This window comes from Pseudophryne corroboree, chromosome 4 (assembly GCF_028390025.1).
Source record: "Pseudophryne corroboree isolate aPseCor3 chromosome 4, aPseCor3.hap2, whole genome shotgun sequence".
Taxonomy (NCBI): Eukaryota; Metazoa; Chordata; class Amphibia; order Anura; family Myobatrachidae; genus Pseudophryne; species Pseudophryne corroboree.
In genome coordinates this window covers 942,348,888-942,366,657 of record NC_086447.1, presented here as the reverse complement: position 1 = coordinate 942,366,657, position 17,770 = coordinate 942,348,888, and the positions used below count along the sequence as shown (strand labels likewise).

General features: G+C 47.0%; 1 protein-coding gene across 2 annotated transcripts in view; it reads right to left on the bottom strand.

The window, feature by feature from the left end:
* Nucleotides 1-17,770, bottom strand: part of LYPLAL1 (lysophospholipase like 1) — a 190,077-nt gene that overhangs the window by 155,414 nt on the left and 16,893 nt on the right. The window contains exons 2-4 of one of the 2 annotated variants that reach the window (XM_063919123.1): nt 9,183-9,280; nt 9,018-9,078; nt 6,764-6,861 (exon numbers count right to left, since the gene is read on the bottom strand). The exons of the other annotated variant lie outside the window; for it this stretch is intronic. Coding sequence (XP_063775193.1) covers nt 6,764-6,861; nt 9,018-9,078; nt 9,183-9,239 — 216 coding nt within the window. The 5' untranslated portion in view covers nt 9,240-9,280. The remainder of the gene's footprint in view (nt 1-6,763; nt 6,862-9,017; nt 9,079-9,182; nt 9,281-17,770) is intronic. 2 annotated transcript variants of the gene reach the window in all.

Sequence of the window (17,770 nt, the reverse complement as noted above, 5' to 3'; positions counted from 1 at the left end):
CAATCACACCGTACAACTCGTAATCTGAACCCAGTTAACAGTATGATAAACGAAAGGAGCCTCTGAAAAGATGGCTCACAACAATAATAACCCGAATTTTGTAACAATAACTATATACAAGTATTGCAGACAATCCGCACTTGGGATGGGCGCCCAGCATCCACTACGGACTACAAGAAATAGATTTATCGGTGAGTAAAATCTTATTTTCTCTGACGTCCTAGTGGATGCTGGGACTCCGTAAGGACCATGGGGATTATACCAAAGCTCCCAAACGGGCGGGAGAGTGCGGATGACTCTGCAGCACCGAATGAGAGAACTCCAGGTCCTCCTCAGCAAGGGTATCAAATTTGTAGAATTTAGCAAACGTGTTTGCCCCTGATCAAGTAGCTGCTCGGCAAAGTTGTAAAGCCGAGACCCCTCGGGCAGCCGCCCAAGATGAGCCCACTTTCCTTGTGGAATGGGCTTTTACAGATTTTGGCTGTGGCAGGCCTGCCACAGAATGTGCAAGCTGAATTGTACTACAAATCCAACGAGCAATCGTCTGCTTAGAAGCAGGAGCACCCAGCTTGTTGGGTGCATACAGGATAAACAGCGAGTCAGATTTTCTGACTCCAGCCGTCCTGGAAACATATATTTTCAGGGCCCTGACAACGTCAAGCAACTTGGAGTCCTCCAAGTCCCTAGTAGCCGCAGGTACCACAATAGGTTGGTTCATGTGAAATGCAGAAACCACCTTAGGGAGAAATTGAGGACGAGTCCTCAATTCTGCCCTGTCAGAATGAAAAATTAAGTAAGGGCTTTTATATGATAAAGCCGCCAATTCTGACACACGCCTGGCTGAAGCAAGGGCTAACAGCATCGACACCTTCCATGTGAGATATTTTAAGTCCACAGTGGTGAGTGGTTCAAACCAATGTGACTTTAGGAAACTCAAAACAACATTGAGATCCCAAGGTGCCACTGGAGGCACAAAAGGAGGCTGTATATGCAGTACCCCTTTTACAAAAGTCTGAACTTCAGGCACGGAAGCCAGCTCTTTCTGGAAGAAAATCGACAGGGCCTTAATGGACCCTAATTTTAGGCCCATAGACAGTCCTGTTTGCAGGAAATGGAGGAAACGACCCAGTTGAAATTCCTCTGTAGGGGCCTTCTTGGCCTCACACCACGCAACATATTTTCGCCAAATGCGGTGATAATGTTTTGCGGTTACATCCTTCCTGGCTTTGATCAGGGTAGGGATGACTTCATCTGGAATGCCTTTTTCCTTCAGGATCCGGCGTTCAACCGCCATGCCGTCAAACGCAGCCGCGGTAAGTCTTGGAACAGACAAGGCCCCTGCTGGAGCAGGTCCTTTCTTAGAGGTAGAGGCCACGGGTCTTCCGTGAGCATCTCTTGAAGTTCCGGGTACCAAGTCCTTCTTGGCCAATCCGGAACCACGAGTATAGTTCTTACTCCTCTCCTTCTTATGATTCTCAGTACTTTTGGTATGAGAGGCAGAGGAGGGAACACATACACTGACTGGTACACCCACGGTGTTACCAGAGCGTCCACCGCTATTGCCTGAGGGTCCCTTGACCTGGCGCAATACCCGTCTAGTTTTTTGTTTAGACGGGACGCCAACATGAACACTGCTGACAGTGCTATCACATGATTTTCCGCCCAGCGAAGAATCCTTGCAGCTTCTGCCATTGCCCTCCTGCTTCTCGTGTCGCCCTGTCTGTTTACGTGGGCGACTGACGTGATGTTGTCCGATTGGATCAATACCGCCTGACCCTGAAGCAGGGGTTTCGCTTGACTTAGGGCATTGTAAATGGCCCTTAGTTCCAGAATGTTTATATGAAGAGATGTTTCCATGCTTGACCACAAGCCCTGGAAATTTCTTCCCTGTGTGACTGCTCCCCAGCCTCTCAGGCTGGCATCCGTGGTCACCAGGATCCATTCCTGAATGCCAAATCTGCGGCCCTCTAGTAGATGAGCACTCTGCAGCCACCACAGAAGAGACACCCTTGTCCTTGGCGACAGGGTTATCCGCTGATGCATCTGAAGATGCGATCCGGACCATTTGTCCAGTAGATCCCACTGAAACGTTCTTGCATGGAATCGCTTCGTAAGAAGCCACCATTTTTCCCAGAACCCTCGTGCACTGATGCACTGACACCTGGCCTGGTTTTAGGAGGTTCCTGATTAGCTCGGATAACTCCCTGGCCTTCTCCTCCGGGAGAAACACCTTCTTCTGGACTGTTTCCAGAATCATTCCTAGGAACAGTAGACGTGTCGTTGGAATCAGCTGCGATTTTGGAATATTTAGGATCCACCCGTGCTGACGTAACACTACCTGAGATAGTGCTACTCCGACTTCTAACTGTTCCCTGGACCTTGCCCTTATCAGGAGATCGTCCAAGTAAGGGATAATTAAGATGCCTTTTCTTCGAAGAAGAATCATCATTTCGGCCATTACCTTGGTAAAGACCCGAGGTGCCGTGGACAACCCAAACGGCAGCGTCTGAAACTGATAATGACAGTTTTGTACTACAAACCTGATGTACCCTTGGTGAGAAGGGTAGATTGGGACGTGGAGATAAGCATCTTTGATGTCCAGAGACACCATATAGTCCCCTTCTTACAGGTTCGCTATCACTGCTCTGAGTGACTCCATCTTGAATTTGAACCTTTTTATGTAAGTGTTCAAGGATTTCAGATTTAAAAAATTGGTCTCACCGAGCCGTCCGGCTTCGGTACCACAAACAGCGTGGAATAATACCCCTTTCCTTGTTGTAGGAGGGGTACCTTGATCATCACCTGCTGAGAATACAGCTCGTGAATGGCTTTCAAAACTGCCTCCCTGTCGGAGGGAGACTTTGGTAGAGCAGACTTCAGGAACCGGCGAGGGGGAAACGCCTCGAATTCCAGTTTGTACCCCTGCGATACTACCTGTAGAATCCAGGGGTCCACTTGCGAGTGAGCCCACTGCGCGTTGAAATTCTTGAGACGGGCCCCCACCGTCTCTGAGTCTGCTTGTAAAGCCCCAGCGTCATGCTGAAGACTTGGCAGAAGCAGGGGAGGGCTTCTGCTCCTGGGAAGCGGCTGCATGGTGCAGTCTTTTTCCTCTTCCTCTGCCCCGGGGCAGAAATGAGTGGCCTTTTGCTCGCTTGTACTTATGGGAACGAAAGGACTGAGTTTGAAAAGACGGTGTCTTTTTCTGCTGATGTGAGGTGACCTGGGGTAAAAAGGTGGACTTTCCAGCCGTTGCCGTGGCCACCAGGTCCGATAGACCAGCCCCAAATAACTCCTCCCCTTTATACGGCAATACTTCCATATGTCGTTTGGAATCCGCATCCCCTGACCACTGTCGCGTCCATAATGCTCTTCTGGCAGAAATGGACATAGCACTTACTCTTGATGCCAGGGTGCAAATATCCCTCTGTGCATCACGCATATATAGTAATGCATCCTTCAAATGCTCTATAGTTAACAATATATTGTCCCTGTCCAGGGTATCAATATTTTCAGTCAGGGAATCCGACCACGCGACTCCAGCACTGCACATCCAGGCTGAAGCGATAGCTGGTCGCAGTATAACACCAGTATGTGTGTATATACTTTTTAGGATATTTTCCAGCCTTCTATCAGCTGGTTCTTTGAGGGTGGCCGTATCAGGAGACGGTAACGCTACTTGTTTAGATAAACGTGTGAGCGCTTTATCTACCCTAGGGGGTGTTTCCCAACGCGCCCTAACCTCTGGCGGGAAAGGGTATAGTGCCAATAATTTATTAGAAATTAGCAGTTTTTTGTCGGGGGAAACCCACGCTTTATCACACACCTCATTTAATTCATCTGACTCAGGAAAAACTATTGGTAGTTTTTTCACACCCCACATAATACCCTTCTTTGTGGTACTTGTAGTGTCAGAAATGTTCAATGCCTCCTTCATTGCCGTGATCATGTAACGTGTGGCCCTACTGGACATTACGTTTGTCTCCTCACCGTCGACACTAGACTCAGTATCTGTGTCTGGGTCTGTGTCGACCCACTGAGGTAACGGGCGTTTTAGGGCCCCTGACGGTGTCTGAGACGCCTGGACAGGCACTAATTGATTTGCCGGCTGTCTCATGTCGTCAACAGTTTTTTGCAAAGTGCTGACATTGTCACGTAAATTCTTTAAATACGATCATCCAGTCAGGTGTCGACTCCCTAGGGGGTGACATCACTAACCCAGGCAATTGCTCCGCCTCCACATCATTTTCCTCCTCATACATGTCGACACACACGTACCGACACACAGCACACACACCGGGAATGCTCTGATAGAGGACAGGACCCCACCAGCCCTTTGGAGAGGGAGAGTTTGCCAGCACACACCAAGCGCTATATATTATATATATATATATATATATATATATATATATATATATATATATATATATATATATATATATATATATATATATATATACATACATACATACATACATACATATACACAGGGATAACCTTATATAAGTGTTACTCCCTTTTATAGCTGCTGTTTTTATTATTAGCTGCCAATAGTGCCCCCCCTTCTCTTTTTTACCCTGATTCTGTAGCAGGTCTGCAGGGGAGAGTCAGGGAGCCGTCCTTCCAGCGAAGCTGAGGGAAAATGGCGCTTGTGTGCTGAGGAGATAGGCTCCGCCCCTTCACGACGTCCTTATCTCCCGCTCTTTTCTGGAAAAATGGCAGGGGTTAAATACATCCATATAGCCCAGGAGCTATACAGTATGTGATGTATTTCTTTTTGCCAACCTAAGGTACTGTATATCTGTTATATTGCGTCTCAGGGCGCTCCCCCCCCAGCGCCCTGCACCCTCAGTGACCGGAGTGTGAAGTGTGCTGAGAGCAATGGCGCACAGCTGCAGTGCTGTGCGCTACCTTATTGAAGACAGGAACGTCTTCTGCCGCCGATTTTTCCGGACCTCTTCGCTCTTCTGGCTCTGTAAGGGGGCCGGCGGCGCGGCTCCGGGACCCATCCAGGCTGAACCTGTGATCGTCCCTCTGGAGCTAATGTCCAGTAGCCTAAGAAGCCCAATCCACTCTGCACGCAGGTGAGTTCGCTTCTTCTCCCCTTAGTCCCTCGATGCAGTGAGCCTGTTGCCAGCAGGTCTGACTGAAAATAAAAAACCTATTTAAACTTTTACTCTAAGCAGCTCAGGAGAGCCCCTAGTGTGCACCCTTCTCGTTCGGGCACAAAAATCTAACTGAGGCTTGGAGGAGGGTCATAGGGGGAGGAGCCAGTGCACACCACCTGATCCTAAAGCTTTTATTCTTGTGCCCTGTCTCCTGCGGAGCCGCTATTCCCCATGGTCCTTACGGAGTCCCAGCATCCACTAGGACGTCAGAGAAAAGATATTAATAGGTCTCTAGAACTATATAAAGCCAGCTAGTTACAATGTACAACCAGAAACCCCTCTGTACCTGGTGGCTCTATAACAGAGCATGTATACATGAACTCCGGACCTGCACACTGACAGAGCATCAGATCTGGAATCATGTCACCGGCTCTCTCAGACACCTGTGCCAGTTTCCACACCGCATCAGGGAGCGAGCAATGCATCAACAAGAAAGACTCTCTCCCGGTGACAATGCGGCAGTTACAGACCCGCAATCTAGGGGAACTGGTGACAGGTCCGATTTATACCCCAAACTTGAGGGGGGGGACAAAAAAAATAAAATCATGGCTTAATCCAAAGATGAAAGAATTAAAAGTACATGAGTAACCTGGAAACGGCAGATTGATCGACTTCACTCATATCCCCGGCAGACAGACAACGCACTCCTCACAGCACATCTTCTCGCTTTTTCGTTTGGATGTGTTCCATATTGTGTTACCAGCTGTTCTCCTGTAACCCGTGGTACTACCCTCTCATTACTGCCATACTACCAGTCTGACTGCTCATTCAGGGGCTGCCATAACCAGGATCTTCCTCCATCAACCCTTCCATCAAAATACCCCAAAGCCCAATATCCACTTTCTGTTTATCCTTTTCCAGACAGCGAGCCGATATCAAATAAGCCCTGAAAGCCCTGGCCGAGACCACTCAGATCTCCCTCCTGACTGTGGAAACTGCTCCCTCTGAAATTGCCATCCCATTAGCCACCTGCTCATGAATGTATTAGGGGCCTATGCGGTTTGGCCCTGCTAACAAAGCATCCTACTTCCTGCGATTAGTAGTGGCGGATATTCTACACTGCTCCAGTGCAGAGACAGCGGATCACTGCCTTGGCAGCAGAAAGCCTTAGCACCACTGAGCCCGACTTGGCAGCGCTAGTACGTATGTATGAACTGGGGATCACCCGTGCGCACTGAGAAGCCAGCATCCAGTGGAGGGATCAAAAGGGATAGAGTTTCCCAACCTGGACCTCTTTCCTTCCGGGGCTGGGAATGAGAGCCATCTGACGACAAAGGTTCCCTCTATCAAGCTACTGTCAGAGTCTGATGAATTCTGGTTCCCATACAGCGGCCCAGATGGGAACGGAAAGAGAAGACTCACCTTTGTAACTAATGGCCCCAATACTTAATTCCCACAAAAGTAGGTAAAGATGTTAATAGTCCCCTACCTTCCTAAAAATTAAAGTAGAATAAATAGATCCTTCTAGATGTATAGAGTTACTGAATGTCCAACAACCAGAGAGAAGGCGCACCCCCACAGCACCTCCGTCTCTTAATGGAACGCACACAAAACATAAAACTATTTACAGGGGAGAAAGGAACGTGTATTGCCAATACCTTAATATGCTTATCCAGCCGGAGCTCCTCTCCTGTACAGTCCTGCGAGTGCTGCGGGCTGAGATAACGCTCCGGTGTATTCCTGTTACTGGAACCATCTGGAACACAGTGATGGATATGAAGTTTACATGGGATTTTTTATATAGTTTGGTATAGTAGTGACCTGAACCGTCTCACGGGATTGTCTTCTGCCGAGTGTCATCATAATCACTCACTATCATCTCAGAACGTGCACAGTCTATACAGGCCACCAGCTGATTATATCCGTCATATGCACAACTATAAATCAGTGTGGCCCAATAATTACACTACAAATACTGTATGGAACAGTCTCAATATCTTAACCCCATTACTTGAGATGCTGGCGTGCATAGCTTACTGCCCAGCTGCACCGAGGACACATTCCAACAAGGGGTTAAAGACAGCCTAGAAATCTGTGCGCCCAACGTCACCAAGACCAAGCTTCTCTCTCCCCTCAATGTTACTATTATATAATCCTACAGGGAGTGTAACTATTATATGAGAGAGAGAGAGAGAGAGAGAGAGAGAGAGAGAGAGAGAGAGAGAGAGAGAGAGAGAGAGAGAGAGAGAGAAATGTTACTATTATATAATCATACAGGTAGTGTAACTATCATTACCGAGAGAGAGATAATGGAAATGAAGTTTATTATTTGGTTTAATGCATAGCACCAGAAAGCGTTTGCCCATTTGCAGGAGTAATCAGCTTTAATTGAAAACAATGATGGAGTTGTGAATTCATAAATGACTAGTTATTTATATAGCGCACACATATTCCGCAGCGCTGTACAGAGAATATTTGCCATTCACATCAGTACCTGCCCCGGTGGAGCTTACACTCTATATTCCCTATCACATGTACATGCTAGGGTTAATTTTTTTGTTGGGAACCTACCAGTATATTTTTGGAGAGTGGGAGGAAACCAGAGAACCCAGAGGAAACCCACGCAAGTATGGGGAGAATATACAAACTCCACACAGTTAGGGCATATGGTGGTAATTGAACCCACGGACTCAGTGCTGTGAGGCGGTAATGCTAACCATTACACCGTCTTTACTGCCAAACAGAAGACGTCCATTAATATAGGAGAGAGAATGGCAGCAGAAGACATAGACCCTGGGCTCATAACTCCCAGAAAACAGGGGACGACACGCCACTCTGCCCCAAACACTGACAGCCTCAATGAAGCGGAGGCTCGGGTGCACTGCAAGAGAGGACGCAGGACCTGCACATGTGCAGACGCTCCACCATCAGAGATGTATGTAAAGCATTGGGTTTATGTCCATCTGAATCAGGCCTCAGTACCTAATCCTGCCATCCTCCTACATTAAGCAAGTCAGCGGATAATCCGGGAAATCAACTCAAACAGCCAAAAATAAAAAGAACAATTTTTCACTGGTATGGGCGGCGATCCTGGGATGTTGTAGCACTCTGTGATAGCCGAACGGGGGGGGGGGGGGGATTTGTGGTAGGGAAATAGCCAGCAGATTGCCATTCCTGTACAGAAGGACCAGTCATCACTGTAGGATAAGGAATCCTGGGAGACTCAGAGACCTGTTACCCATCAATTTCTAAGGTCATATTGTAATTACACCAGCTTAGCGGTGGCTGCAGGTCTCACACCCTATCCAACGGCATTGTGAATATTTGGTAAAATGACGTGCTTATGCTATGTTATTAATGATGTTAGGATGGGTTCCTCTAATTCCCATTCTCCACTGCTGATAAAACCCGGTCGTTATATAGTCGTGAGAATGTGGGTTGTAGCTCAGTAGAAATGTATTCTTAAAAAAAAAAAAAAAAAAACCCAGGTCCAGTGACCCAAGAATCCAACCCAGGTAGCGATAGTGTACATGGGTAACCCAGGTCACATGACCCGAGTCCCGTTTACAGCATGGGAAGATCCGGATTTGCATGCACTTGGAGATGATGTCATCAGAAGAGAGACTGCTTCCAGGTCGGAGTCGCAGTGTGTAAGGGGTCTGTCCCAGATCGGACCCGCGACTTTGGTGGAAAAGGGGTATTATGCGAGCTCCTGTTATAAAGTGCCATTACATATTGCTCATGCTATTCATCTCTTGCAGATGCTAATCAATTAGGTATTGTTCAAAAACCGTGCAGTGATAATCCCTGATAATATGCAGCAGAGGGCAACTCGCAGCTGGATGCGGAGAAGCCCCTCCCCTGTGTACCGTCACTGAGGGTATACAAGAACAATACGGGAATATTACTGACCTGTGCTGATATCTGTCGGGACCTCCTCCTCCTTTATCTTCACACGTATCTTACCATCGCTCTGAATGTTGTACACAATAATATTAATAATAATAATAAATAAATGACAGTAAAGCAGATTGTAATCTGCACATATGTTATCAGAACTTCTTATATTCAGCCTACCTGTATTTCCTGGGATAAGATATTCCTCCGTTCCGGCTTACATTTAGCTTTATCCATTTGCAGTCAGGCTGGAAGTGACATACGGGACAAGGCTGGAGCTGCAGATGGAAGGACACATAGCAATTAGATGTGTGAATGGCTGTTTCATTCAGAGACTGTGACCCAGGGCGTCCCGTCAGGAGGACCGGAATAGAATCATCCCTGATCTGTGCAATGAGCAGAAAGGGGGAATTACAGGCATAATATCAGAACTTACTGAGAAAAGCTTCCTTGTTCTTGTTGACTAAAATACAGGAACCGGAAGATGCATGATGATGTAAACAAAATAATCACATCCGGGTTCTGCGTTCCACCAGTCTTTGGAAATTGACACACAAGCAGATTTCCTGGTTTTGCGTTCCACCGGACTTCCGCCTTTCATGTCCGATTATACTTCCGGACTCTGCGTTCCATCACTCAGCTAACCTAGTCACCACCTCGTATATCCACAATGTTCTGCTGCTGCTCCAAGACAACGGGAGCAGCACTACAATGATCAATGCTTGCTGCATAAGGTGGGGGGCATTATATATAACTGGTTCAATGAGACCCCCTGGGCTAACTAAACTGGTTCAGAACATCATAAAAAGTGTTCAGAACATTTAGGTGTGTAGCCGCACAGGCTCACCACACTTGGGCACGGAATCTCGCTTCTCTCACCACAGGTTACTATTCCCATTAGATGTCCATGTGGATAGGAAAACTGCTAGCCCAGAGGATCCCGTGTTCTGAACATGAGCCATTATAATGAATAGTTACTACCTTGCCCTCTGGTAATGTTGAGAGGTTCGGGAATGTGACCTGAGTGACTGGCAATGCCAGTTTATTGTTTTTAATTAAACAAGACCCATTTCTTGTGCAGTGTTCCAAATTTTAACTACTTTTAATATAATTTCCGGATCAGGCGCAGACAATCTTACACATCCATTCCGGATTCCAGGAACGCGGGGGACAGACCACCTTAGATAGCCGTAACAGGGGCCTGGACCACTTTGGATAGCAGTGTCTGGTGCCGGCGCGGGGCGCAGTCCACCTTAGCCGTTCCGTGTGCCGGAACGGGCCCTAGACAACTTTAGTTAGGGGCGAGCACCGGCCCGTTTTTTTGTGTTTTGGTTTTGGATCTGTATTGGTTTTGCCATGCGGATTTTGGTTTTAGATCTGGATTTTTATTTTATTTTTTAAAGGTCATAAAAACAGCTAAAATCACAGAATTTGGGGGTGTTTTTGTTCATTCAGTATTATTAACCTCAATAACATTCATTTCCACTGAATGCCAGTAAAGTTTGACCACCTCACAATACTGTTTTTATCCAGTTTAGGCCAAAAGGTTGCACCGAGGTGGCTGTGTGACTAAGCTAAGCGACAGAAGTGTGCGGCACAAACACCTGGCCCATCTAGGAGTAGCACTGCAGTGTCAGACAGGAGGGCAATTTCATAAACTATGTCAAAAATGCTCCAAAGAGCACAAAATACAAAGGAAAGAGGTGCAAGATGGAATTGTCCTTGGGCCCTCCCACCCACCCTTATGTTGTATATTAAACAGGACATGCACACTTTAACCAACCCATCATTTCAGCGACAGGGACTTTCACTTTTTAGATGTAATTGCTGGTAAAAGTCTTCCTCATGGAATTTATAATTAATTTTGATGAACATCATCTTCTCCACATTTAGTGGAAGTAACCTCCTACGCCGATCGCTGACAAGGTGAGCGGCGGCACTAAACACTCTTTCGGAGTACACACTTGTGGGAGGGCAACTTAGGTAGAATAAAGCCAGTTTGTGCAAGGGCCTCCAAATTGCCTCTTTTTCCTGCCAGTATACGTACAGACTGTCTGACGTGCCTACTTGGATGCGGTCACTCATATAATCCTCCACCATTCTTTCAATGGTGAGAGAATCATATGCAGTGACAGTAGACGACATGTCCGTAATCGTTGTCAGGTCCTTCAGTCCGGACCAGATGTCAGCACTCGCTGCAGACTGCCCTGCATCACCGCCAGCGGGTCTCATAGGAAAATATAGTTTTTTCCTCGCAGCCGCAGTTGCCGGAGAAAATTAAGGAGGAGCTGTTGACGGGTCACGTTCCGCTTGAGCTGACAATTTTCTCACCAACAGCTCTTTGCATCTCTGCAGATTTGTGCCCATCGGAAACAAAGATACAACGTAGGCTTTAAACCTAGGATCAAGTACAGTAGCCAAAATATAGTGATCTGCTTTCAAGAGATTGACGACCCTTGAATCCTGGCAAAGCAAATTAATGGCTTAATCTACAAGTGCGACATACTTAGCAGAATCGCTCCGTTTCAGCTCCTCCTTCACTTTCTCCAGCTGCTTATGCAAAAGCGTGATGAGGGGGAATGACCTGACTCAAGCTGGCAGTGTCTGAACTAACTTCACATGTGCCAACTTAGAAGCGTTTGAGAACCTTGCACAACACGGAAATTATTCTCCACTGCGCTTGACTCAGGTGCATTCCGGCTCCTTTCCCCATGTCATAGGTGGATGTGTAAGCTTGAATGGCCTGTTGCTGCTCCACCATCCTCTGAAGCATATAAAAGGGTAGATTTCCACCTCGTTATCACCTCTTGCTTCAGGTGATGGCAGGGCAAGTTCAAGAGTGTTTGCTGGCGCTCCAATCTTCAACATGCAGTTTCTTAATGTCGAAAATAACCCGAAATTTTTCGGGCCACCGACAGCACGCCCCTGTCATTTAAAAAATAAAATAAAATTCTGCACAGCCAATTTAATTGTGTGAGTAAAACTTGGGACGTGTGTTGGAATTTGCTCAGATGTAATGCTCTCACAATATTAGTGGCATTGTGAGATATCACAAATCCCGAGGAGAGACCAAGTGGGGTAAGCCAATGTGAGATGATATCCCTGAGTTTTTCTAAGAGGTTCCCAGCGGTGTGCCTCTTACTGAAACCGATGATACACAGCGTAGCCTGCCTAGGAACAAGTTGGCGTTTAGTAGATGCTGCTACTGGTGCTGTGGTATGAAATCCATCTACCCAGTGGGCTGTCACAGTCATGTAGTCCTTAGTTTGTCCTCCATTTCTATCAACACATAGTGGGGTATAGCAACAGTGTCCCACAAAATGAGTCAGAAATATATATAATTACACACTGCAGCTGACTTCACCGACAGCGTCGCACAAATGAGTCAGAAATATGTATAATAATTACACACTGTGGTTGTACTTCCCTGACAGTGTTGCACAATACATGTACGAGAAGGAAATAATATACTGCGATCTGTCCGGCAGTGTCACAGCACTTATGAAAATAAAAATTGTATAGTACACAGGGGTACAGCACAAACAAAAAATATATATATTTTTATAATCATAATTTTAGGCTTTGTTTATAGCTTTTCTTTTATTAATTTTACACTGGGGCAGAGCCCCTGGATGGACTGACAGAGCACCCCTTTTTCAGATACAGCACAGAGGGCACTCCCACCAGCCACACACCACCCAGAACTGAGACGGACACGTCCATCCAGTACACTCTCTACTGACGGAGTGAAGATGGCGCCGATCACCAGGGACTAATATAGAATCCAAAACCTGCGAGAATCCGACAGCGGGATGACAACGTTTCGCCCCGTTTTGCTCGGATCAGGAAGTTCAGTTCCCGGGGAAACCAAACCCGCTCATCCCTAGTTTAGACAAACTGCAAAAACATCCACTTGCTGCAAATGAGAGAAGAAACATAAATCCGACACAGAACACCGCCGCTACCAACGCTGTACCCATTACGGCACGTCAGTATAATCATCTGCTCAGATGAGGAAAAACGTACACAAAGATGAAATAAAAAATATAGGAAGGAGTGTTTCTTGTTTGGGGGATTAGTAAATGAGTGGGCACATTTCTCTTTTCTGGGAAATTATACCCCACCAGATCATTCTAGCCATGTACAAAGATTACACTAGAATGTAAAGCATCTCTGCTAATCACACACAAACTCTACAAACTAACATAAAAAAGTCCCTAACACACAATAAAAGGCTGCGGTAAGGGGAGCATTATACGTCCCATGACCTCTCATTTACCGCAGCTACAAAACGCACAACTAAAACCAGACGGAAAAATAAGAATTTACTTACCGATAATTCTATTTCTCGGAGTCCGTAGTGGATGCTGGGGTTCCTGAAAGGACCATGGGGAATAGCGGCTCCGCAGGAGACAGGGCACAAAAAGTAAAGCTTTAGGATCAGGTGGTGTGCACTGGCTCCTCCCCCTATGACCCTCCTCCAAGCCAGTTAGGTACTGTGCCCGGACGAGCGTACACAATAAGGGAGGAATTATGAATCCCGGGTAAGACTCATACCAGCCACACCAATCACACCGTACAACTTGTGATCTAAACCCAGTTAACAGTATGATAACAGCGGAGCCTCTGAAAGGATGGCTCACAACAATAATAACCCGATTTTTGTAACTATGTACAAGTAATGCAGATAATCCGCACTTGGGATGGGCGCCCAGCATCCACTACGGACTCCGAGAAATAGAATTATCGGTAAGTAAATTCTTATTTTCTCTATCGTCCTAGTGGATGCTGGGGTTCCTGAAAGGACCATGGGGATTATACCAAAGCTCCCAAACGGGCGGGAGAGTGCGGATGACTCTGCAGCACCGAATGAGAGAACTCCAGGTCCTCTTTTGCCAGGATATCAAATTTGTAGAATTTTACAAACGTGTTCTCCCCTGACCACGTAGCTGCTCGGCAGAGTTGTAATGCCGAGACCTCTCGGGCAGCCGCCCAAGATGAGCCCACCTTCCTTGTGGAATGGGCCTTAACCGATTTAGACTGTGGCAGGCCTGCCTCAGAATGTGCAAGTTGAATTGTGTTACAAATCCAACGAGCAATCGCCTGCTTAGAAGCAGGCGCACCCAACTTGTTGGGTGCATACAGTATAAACAGCGAGTCAGATTTTCTGACTCCAGCTGTCCTGGAACATATTTTCAGGGCCCTGACAACTCCTAGCAACTTGGAGTCCTCCAAGTCCCTAGTAGGTGCAAGGCACCACAATAAGCTGGTTCAGGTGAAACACTGACACCACCTTAGGGAGAGAACTGGGGACGAGTCCGCAGCTCTGCCCTGTCCGAATGGACAAACAGATATGGGCTTTTTTGAGAAAAAACCACCAATTTGACACTCGCCTGGTCCAGGCCAGGGCCAAGAGCATGGTCACTTTTTATGTGAGATGCTTCAAATCCACATATTTGACTGGTTTTAAACCAATGTGATTTGAGGAATCCCAGAACTACGTTGAGATCCCACAGTGCCACTGGAGGCACAAAAAAAGGGTTTGTATATGCAATACTCCCTTGACAAACTTCTGGACTTCAGGAACTGAAGCCAATTCTTTCTGGAAGAAAATTTACAGGGCCGAATTTGAACCTTAATGGACCCCAATTTGAGGCCCATAGACACTCCTGTTTGCAGGAAATGCAGGAAACGACCGAGTTGAAATTTCTTTGTGGGGCCTTCCTGGCCTCACACCACGCAACATATTTTCGCCACACGTGGTGATAATGTTGTGCGGTCACCTCCTTTCTGGCTTTGACCAGGGTAGGAATGACCTCTTCCGGAATGCCTTTTTTCCCTTAGGATCCGGCTTTCCATCGCCATGCCGACAAACGCAGCTGCGGTAAGTCTTGGAACAGACATGGTACTTGCTGAAGCAAGTCCCTTCTTAGCGGCAGAGGCCATAAGACCTCTGTAAGCATCTCTTGAAGTTCCGGGTACCAAGTCCTTCTTGGCCAATCCGGAGCCATGAGTATAGTTCTTACTCCTCTACGTCTTATAATTCTCAGCACCTTAGGTATGAGAAGCAGAGGAGGGAACACATACACCGACTGGTACACCCACGGTGTTACCAGAACGTCCACATCTATTGCCTGAGGGTCTCTTGACCTGGCGCAATACCTGTCCCGTTTTTTGTTCAGACGGGACGCCATCATGTCCACCTTTGGTATTTCCCAACGGTTTACAATCATGTGGAAAAAACTTCTCAATGAAGTTTCCACTCTCCCGGGTGGAGGTCGTGCTGAGGAAGTCTGCTTCCCAGTTTCCATTCCCGGGATGAAAAACTGCTGACAGTGTAATCACATGATTTTCCGCCCAGCGAAAAGTCCTTGCAGTTTCTGCCATTGCCCTCCTGCTTCTTGTGTCGCCCTGTCTGTTTACGTGGGCGACTGCCGTGATGTTTTTCCCACTGGATCAATACCGGCTGACCTTGAAGCAGAGGTCTTGCTAAGCTTAGAGCATTATAAATTTACCCTTAGCTCCAGTATATTTATGTGGAGAAAAGTCTCCATACTTGATCACACTCCCTGGAAATTTTTTCCTTGTGTGACTGCTCCCCAGCCTCTCAGGCTGGGCTCCGTGGTTACCAGCATCCAATCCTGAATGCCGAATCTGCTGCCCTCTAGAAGATGAGCACTCTATAACCACCACAGGAGAGACACCCTTGTCCTTGGATATTGGGTTATCCGCTGATGCATCTGAAGATGCGATCCGGACCATTTGTCCAGCAGATCCCACTGAAAAGTTCTTACGTGAAATCTGCCGAATGGAATTGCTTCGTAGGAAGCCACCATTTTTACCAGGACCCTTGTGCAATGATGCACTGTTTTTAGGAGGTTCCTGACTTGCTCGGATAACTCCCTGGCTTTCTCTTCCGGGAGAAACACCTTTTTCTGGACTGTGTCCAGAATCATCCCTAGGCACAGCAGACGTGTCGTCGGGATCAGCTGCGATTTTGGAATATTTAGAATCCACCCGTGCTGATTGTAGCAGTATCCGAGATAGTGCTACTCCGACCTCCAACTGTTCCCTGGACTATGCCCCTATCAGGAGATCGTCCAAGTAAGGGATAATTAAGACGCCTTTTCTTCGAAGAAGAATCATCAATTCGGCCATTACCTTGGTAAAGACCCCAGGGTGCCGTGGACAATCCAAACGGCAGCGTCTGAAACTGATAGTGACAGTTCTGCACCACGAACCTGAGGTACCCTTAGTGAGAAGGGCAAATTTGGGACATAGAGGTAAGCATCCCTGATGTCCCGGGACACTATATAGTCCCCTTATTCCTGGTTCGTTATCACTGCTCTGAGTGACTTCATCTTAATTTGAACCTTTGTAAGTGTTCAAAAACAAATTTTTAGAATAAGTCTCACCTAGCCTTCTGGCTTCAGTACCACAATATAGTGTGGAATAATACCCCTTTTCTGTAGTAGGAGGGGTAGTTTAATTATCACCTGCTGGGAATACAGCTTGTGAATTTTTTCCCATACTACCTCCTTGTCGGAGGGAGACTTGGTAAAGCAGACTTCAGGAGCCTGCGAAGGGGAAACGTCTCGACATTCCCATCTGTACCCCCGGGATACTACTTGTAGGATCCAGGGGTCCTGTACGGTCTAGTGTTCATTCTAGCACCCTGCACCTTTCAAATCCTGTGCAGTTCCTCTTTCCTGCCTGGGGTGTCGCTCTCTGCTCTGGTGCTTCTCAGCAGACACATGTCTGTATCACAGCACTGAGTTACAGATCAGAGTGTGCTGGGAAGCACCACAGCATAGAGTGACACCCCAGGCAGGACAGTGGAACTGCACGGATTTTGAAAGGTGCAGGGTGCTAGAATGAACACTACGGTCTCAGCGCCATGCTGAGAACTTGTCAGACGCGGTGGAACGCTTCTGTTCCTGGGAATGGGCTGCCTGCTGCAGTCTTCTTCCCTTTCCTCTATCCCTGGGCAGATATGATCTTATAGGGACGAGAGGACTGAGGCTGAAAAGACGGTGTCTTTTTCTGCAGAGATGTGACTTAGGGTAAAAAACGGTGGATTTTCCAGCAGTTGCCGTGACCACCAGGTCCGATGGACCGACCCCAAACAAGTCCTCTTCCTGTATACGGCCATACTGTGCCGTTTGGAATCTGCATCACCTGACCACTGTCGTGTCCATAACATCTTCTGGCAGTTATGGACATCGCGTTTATTCATGATGCCAGAGTGCAAATATCCCTCTGTGCATCTCGCATATATAGAAATGCTCTATAGTCAATAAAATACTGTCCCTGTCAAGGGTATCAATATTTTTAGTCAGGGAATCCGACCAAGCCACCCTAGCTCTGCACATCCAGGCTGAGGCGATCGCTGGCCGCAGTATAACACCAGTATGTGTGTATATACTTTTTATTATATTTTCCAGCCTTGTCAGCTGGTCCTTGAGGACGGCCCTATCTATAGACGGTACCGCCACTTGTTTTGATAAGCGTGTGAGCGCCTTATCCACCTTAAAGGGTGTTTCCCAACGCGCCCTAACTTCTGGCGGGAAAGGGTATACCGCCCATATTTTCTATCGGGGGGAACCCACGCATCATCACACACTTCATTTAATTTATCTGATTCAGGAAAAACTATGGTAGTTTTTTCACATCCCACATAATACCCTCTTTTGTGGTACTTGTAGTATCAGAAATACGTAACACCTCCTTCATTGCCTTTAACGTGTGGCCCTAATAAGGAATACGTT